At 38.2% G+C, this 6,852-nt stretch overlaps 1 protein-coding gene across 1 annotated transcript; it reads right to left on the minus strand.

Annotated features, from left to right (window-relative positions):
• Positions 1-860: 860 nt before the first annotated feature.
• LOC146393224 (lactoylglutathione lyase-like) lies at positions 861-5,764 on the minus strand. Its single transcript, XM_084928084.1, has 6 exons — positions 5,617-5,764; positions 2,512-2,594; positions 2,194-2,334; positions 1,924-1,991; positions 1,721-1,810; positions 861-1,301 (listed from the first exon to the last, which is right to left on the minus strand). Exons 1-6 carry the CDS (start codon positions 5,683-5,685, stop codon positions 1,210-1,212), a joined length of 543 nt encoding a protein of 180 aa, XP_084784210.1. The 5' UTR covers positions 5,686-5,764; the 3' UTR covers positions 861-1,209.
• Between the last annotated feature and the right edge of the window lie 1,088 nt (positions 5,765-6,852).

A 6,852-nucleotide genomic window follows, 5' to 3' on the forward strand; every position in this document is an offset into this window, starting at 1 on the left:
TTTAGTTATGCACATCACGACTGCTTGTATATTAATTATATAAAGATACAAAGAGCAGTTGTGATGTGCATGCTTTGATGTTTCTTCTTTATATGTGAGGGCAAATATGCCAACAGACTGAGTGTAGACAAAAATGTTATATAAGTGTTATGCCGCAAAGCCAGGAAACAAAAGTAATGGGAAAAAGATAGTTGACTTAAAAAAATGTAAGTCCTGAAGAAATTTCATGGCAGGAATAAATCAAAGAGAAAATGTGCAAACACCTTTAATTTAGTGCACACTTTGGAAGGCTGCAAAAACTTCAATAACTGAAGTGCACGTAGTAGTTTCAATTTGTCTAAATTCCTGTTAGCAAATCAAAATCAAATTACTCCACTTATGAAATCTCACATTCTTATTTCAGCAAAAATACAGACACACCGATTTTCTTTGGAATTATTTGGTGCAAAATGCATCCAAATTGTTCAAAGTAATACTAAACAAGATAATTTTAGGAAACGTTTTCAAAATGTGAGCTAACATACAACAACCTCAGTTAAGTCGTTACTGCCTAATTTTGAACTGACTTGTAAATTATATCACAGAAAATCTCTCAAACCATCACAAATGCTTCCACCAATCATTATTTAGTAACAGCAGCCTTAGTCTCCTTAAGACGTCATTTTAATTTTCTCAAGAAAACAATCAATTCCTACATGAAAAAAACATCCATTTTCAACTTTGATAAGTATGGATAAAATACCCAGATTATCTTGTTGCTCCTTGGTGAAATCGTGAGTGTGACTGACCTAAATGTAAATTGGTTATGAAAAATTACTCATTACTTCACCTTTAGAAAGAAAAATAATCAGAAATCCGTATCAACTGTGACTTTCATGTTTATTGCAAAGTATTACAGTTTTGCTTGCACATCACTTTTTGAAAAAACAGAATATGATGACATGACAAAGTCAGGAAAATAGTTGCTGGGGTAACAAAGGTAACCAAAATGCTGATCAACTGTGTGATAACAGTCCATTTTGTGCTTGGACAGACTGATTGCCATTGTGCAAGTAATCCCACTCCGTATGCTCTCAGTTCTCCAGCAGATGTTGATAAATTCTTCATTCCCCCCACTCCCCCCAAAAAAATCTTATCTTCTCCCACTGAACCCCTGAACCCACAGCAAGCCTGAGCTTTCACGCTGAAGAAGGTTGCATGGGTTCATTTTTAGGAGGTGATGGACACCATATTGTTGGGACTTAGGATCTCAATCCAATAACCATCAGGGTCCTGAATGAAGGCTAAGCCTTTCATTTTACCTGCAGGGGGGAAAAACATAACAGAGAAGAGGGGGTGAATATAAACTGTAAGTACTGAGTGGATAAAAGTTCAACTTCAGATTCAGACATGTGCAACAAAGACAGGCTGAATACAAGATAATTCAATTTCATATTAGTACAAATATTAAATATTAGCTATTAAAGGTTTACAGAAACCTGCTATCAACATGTCATTAAATTAAAAGTAATTAAAGTAACCCTGTGCGGAAGATGTAGCTACTTTAGGAATTATTATGTGGAAAAAATATTGATTTACTACATAATTAACTAAATGGTAAATGGCGGGGCTCGAACCAGCAACCTTCCAATTACAAGGCGAACTCCCAACTCTTGAGCCACAATTGCCCCCAAACTCTGATTAAAGTATCATAACCCTGAACAAATATGTCACATCTTACCATCATCAGGCTTTTTAACAAAAGTGACTCCTTGCTCCTCAAACAATTTGCAGGCTGCATAGACGTCAGGAACTGCAATTCCGATGTGTCCTGTCAAGAGTAACGGAGACGGTGCTCAGACAGACACACAAGTATCCACAAAAAGCAGCAGACACAACACAAACATACATTATCAACTCAACACAACAAGAAAGCAGTTTTACCAAAGCCACGTGGATCCGAGTTTCCATTGTGATAAGTCTGACTGTCATCGGACTCAGAACCCCAGTTACTGGAAGAACAGATTCAAGTAAATATTCCAACTTGAGCTTGGTTTGCTTTTTGATTGCTTGCAACACTAACTTTAGGTTTTTGACCACATTTTAACAACCGAGGATCATTTTTTACTGGATGAGGGAGATAACAGTTGAAGAAGATGCACACAATGCAATAAAATTAATTTGTTCCTGGTAGTATCTAACATCCACCCTTACTGTGTCAGCTCGAGGGTGGCTCTTCTTGAGAAAGTCCAGGCCGTTTTTTCCTTCACATCTGCAGGGATCTCCTTCTTGTCCTCATAGCCCAAAAAGAAGAGAGAGAAACGCATCGAGGGAAAGTCAAACTTTTGCAGGAGCCTGCAAGATATCACACATCGGAGAGAAAACATTTTACAAAGTCAGGAAACGTCCACACAAACTTTGAAAACACATTTAACGATTTTATGTCTCTCTTTGAAGTGACAAATAAAAAGATGTAAACAAATATAACTCAGTTCAAGAGCTGAGTAAACCGAAGCCCGCACAGATACTCACGTCATTCCGAGGATTCTGGTGTAGAAATCTAAGGATTTATTTGGATCTTTAACCCTCAGCATCGTCTGCTGCATCATGAAATCCTAACACACAAACATAATAATAGATTAAGGACAAGTATTCGAGGTAAGTAACAGTATAACTGTATTACAAATATGACAGGGATGAAAATTAATGTTTCCTTAAACTGCAGAGGAATTCAGATTCATTCAACAAAAAACAAACACAAATTGTCACGTTACATTTAGTTGCTCAAGAGTGGCAGGACTTCAGTGAGCAGAGTACAAGACAATCATTTTATATTTCTTTATGATGTTAAGCACTGTACATTTCATTCTTGTGTGAGACTCATCTCTGGCTCCGTTTAGCAACGTGACTGAGAAAAATTTGTATCCTGGCACTCAGCGGCGAAAAAGACCTTCAGTCAAACTGTACCTCTGTGTTACCGAGCGCACAAACACAGGCGCTCAGCATCACAGGGCTGAACGTGCCAGATTTGCCTGTGTTCCGTTAGATTTACTTCCTTAATTTAAATTCAAATAAGTCATCTAACGATGACCCGAGTTTTTACTAGAATGTGGTCCAGTCCGCATTGCTAAACTGTCGCACCATCACTGTGTAAACACAAAGAATGAGAAACTGGAAAACAGTTTGATTGCTAACAGATATTTGTTTGCTTGTTTATATTCATTTTGTTGTACTTCTTTTCAATTTCAGTTCAAATTAGATTTTAAAGTCGTATAAAAACAGTACTGACATGTCACCGTGGACTTCTGTCTGTTCAAAAACAAACTTCTGTTTTCCACACAGTGTGTCAGATTGTGTTAGATTGATGTGGTTTTGTTGCTCTGTGGAGGAGAGAAATTTTGGGGGGGGGGGTCAATCTGATCATTATCTCTTTGATTAATTTAATTATTTTTGTTATAAGTCATACAAGCCTTACTGGTGGACAAACTGCCACTATGTGTTACACATTTTCAGTTCCAAATGGGACATCAGGCTGCAGGTGTTTAACATATGGGTATGCAGTGGTTCAAACAATCGTGTGCCACCTGATTAGTAAAATTATCAGAGTTAATATAAGAAAAGAAAAATGCTGTAAATGTGGTAAAGTGGGCGTCTGGTTTTTACCCTCCATATTTCTGTGTTTGAAGTGTATGAAAACCAAACTTTGCTCTTTGACTGCATTTCACAGTTAAGTCCTATCTCTGTGCGTTGTCCTTCCTGTGCCCTTCCTCCTTCTGTGTTAATGTTTCATATCTATAGAAACTCTACAAACACCCCAACTGCAATATATTTCCCCAGATAGCATCACAGCTGCATTCATATTTCCGGCTAGTTCCAGTACTAGTAGTTCATCACTCATACAGCACACATTAAACCAACAAAGCAAAAGTGGAAAGCCCCTGAAAAATGAAAGTGCCTTTTATTTCTCAGGTCGAACCTCATATTTTACACGTGGGAGCAAACCCTAAACTTCAATTTCAAAGCATGTGAGTGCCAGCCAGAGCAAAAAAGTCAGAAACAGCTAAAGAAAAATAGAGGGAACCACTTAGTTCCGCTACACAATTAGGTTTGTTTCTGTTTGTATGTGTATTTACTGTCACTTGAAGCCATACAGACAGGAAGGTAAGTGGGCTGCAGCACGTTAACGTAGTGACTTCAAAAACAGACTGAGTGGAGCGAACAGCATCTATCCAGTGAATAACATGAACAGTAAGTTACTAAGAACTCAATAAATGAAATGCAGGGCAATGTGGGATGCATTGCTACTGCTGAAAGGCACATTTTTATAAATCTTAAAGCATCTTAAAGAATAAACATACGAATGATGACCCTCACAAAGGTCTGGGAATGAAACCTGTGAAGGATGAATAAGCTGTGTTCAACTGAATGCATTTTTTGCTACTTCTTATATGCATAGATTCAACATAAAGTTCATTTGACGGCCTTTGGACTCAATCAAGACTATTGTCATTATGTTAATAATAAGCCCTTAACTATCAAGGGCTCATTAACTATTTATATATTATTTCCTATGCTGTTCTGTCTTAACCATCTTTAGGCTCCTCTAAGTCTCTAACTTTTCTCTGGTTTCCAGGTGCCGATTAAACTTGCATGGCACCATGCTGGCATTATTTCACTCTTGCCAACCAAAGATGCACTGTGGCTGAAGGCTGCTGAAATATCTAGCCTGGCTGAAACCTTAATACAGGTAATTTAGTTTGCAGTTTCTCCTAACAGTTTTTCTTTAAGAGGTTTTCTCTTCATGAGAAAGCAAGCGGGTTTTGTTTCTTCCTCACTACAAATCAGGGCCTTTTACGTGTACTTACATTGTAAACTTCATTCACTGCTTTTTGTACAGCTATAGTAATAATATGTGGTTGGCATAAAACCACAAGCCACACCTCAAACCACTCCTCAATTCCACCTCACACCTACTCCTTATAAATGCACGCCGTTTGGGAACCACAGGCTCAACAGTGGAGCTCTTTTTAAGACTCAAATGTGTGTCATTTCTGTGATTTACAACCAAAATCAAAACGTGGAACTACGAAACATGAGTGGGACGCCTGGTGAGCCTACTTGTTGGACAGCTTCCATATCTTGCGACACATGCTGACCACATTAGGTATTTCCATTCCTGCCGACCTTTCGCAACAGGATGCGGAGTATATTCTGGTCTCACCGCACCTAAATGGCAGCTTTTCTAAAAAGTACAGGCGGCTCTCCCATTACGCACAGACTTGTTTTACGCACGCCTTGGATGACGAGTTTTATGTTCATACGGCAGCAGCCACTGTAAGGTTCACCTAGAAAGGTTAACTCACATCCGCCTGTCATGAAACCACATGGGGTTTTGGTTTCTTTCTTTTTTGTTTTAGGTACATCATTAACTAAAGCAACTTAAACCGTGTGGAAGAGAAACGAATCCCCCCCCCCTAAACGAGAGCAAAACCGCGAATTTTGTGGAGGAATGTGTCCCATAATGGACGTAGCATTAAAAGCGGGTTAACCTGTTTGGGAGCTGCTATCCTGTTGGGTTTGAATTATTGCCAATATGTAAATTTAGATCACCTCCACGAGGGGCTACAATGGTCTTACCTTAGTGATCGGGTCTCCATCTTTACACACTGCTGCCACAGCCTCGTCTGACAAACCTTTATCGCTCATTTTTGCTACAAGAAGCTGGAGTGCAGTTCGGCAGAGACTGACTGGCAGAGAAAGGGACTAAGCAGAGGGAGTTCCAGGAAAATATACTTCCGGTACAAGATTTCAACATAAAAGGCACAGTAACCGAGATGAAAATGCAGAGGATCGCTCGTTTCCTGCTCCAGTCTTTTTCTTAAAGCTTTGCAGGATTCACAGCTCAAAATAAACTTTACTCATCTTTAACTGGGACTCGGTGCTTCTTAGTGGTTCTTCCGACTGGCTTCCACTGACAAAAAGAAGATGTGAATAGAAAATGGGTGGGACCAGAAGTGTGTTTCTAAGATGGCCATATTAAAGATATTTGTAGATATTTGACTGACTGAAACCCAGCACCAGGAGTGCTTCCAGGAATTTTTAAATGTGGTCCCGATTAAAAACAGAATATTTACCCATACCTAAAACCGTGAGTGGGATTTTCAGGCTGGTGTTTTTGTTCATAAAGATGTTTTTATGATTTTAAACTTTAGAGACATTTCACATCATCATCCACCACTTTAATGGTGTATATGCTAGAAACTAAGGAAAAGCCAAGTAATTTCTGCCAAAATTACACAAAGACAAGAGTGGCAACCATTTTCCCTTTCGTTTTGCTTCAGTGATTTATTCTCTCTGCTTTTTTGCAGGAAAAATATCTCTGCAAACTCAAAGGATCTCTTAATTATTAAGTAACACAGAATGTGCAAGAAAAGCAAGCTCAAAGTATGAAGTATAATTACTCGAATAACTGTAAGTGAACATATAACACACTTTTATTCTGAAAACAGACAATTAGTGTAATCTTTTAATCTTGACTGAAGTTCCTCGTTACGTAACAGATAAGGTTTATCATGTGAAGATTGTAATTACCTTACATACTTCCTTATGCTTAGTAAACAGCTCACGCACAATAATTTAAAACCCAATGTAAATATTATTATACAAGTTTACTCAGTTCTGTTTGATTGTAGTTTATTGATGGCATGTTTGTTGAAGTACTTCTCCAGCACATTTAGATTGCAAGCTTTGATATGCATAAAACTGGCACCGATGTAATGTATCTGTTTTTTTTTTTAGTTACTATTATTTTCCCATGCAGCTTTCCAAAAATAGAAAAAGATAATCTTGGACTTGATTATCTCCCCCTATTTT

This window comes from Perissodus microlepis, chromosome 1, assembly GCF_051167445.1.
Source record: "Perissodus microlepis isolate ML-2025 ecotype Zambia chromosome 1, ASM5116744v1, whole genome shotgun sequence".
Lineage (NCBI taxonomy): Eukaryota > Metazoa > Chordata > Actinopteri > Cichliformes > Cichlidae > Perissodus > Perissodus microlepis.

Coding starts and splice junctions, on each gene's coding strand:
- LOC146393224 (XM_084928084.1), bottom strand. CDS start 5,685: ATGAGCGATAAAGGTTTGTCAGACGAGGCTGTGGCAGCAGTGTGTAAA. Junction 2,335..2,511: donor ACCAGAATCCTCGGAATGAC/GTGAGTATCTGT, acceptor GATATCTTGCAG/GCTCCTGCAAAAGTTTGACT. Junction 1,302..1,720: donor TGTTAAAAAGCCTGATGATG/GTAAGATGTGAC, acceptor TCCCCCCTGCAG/GTAAAATGAAAGGCTTAGCC.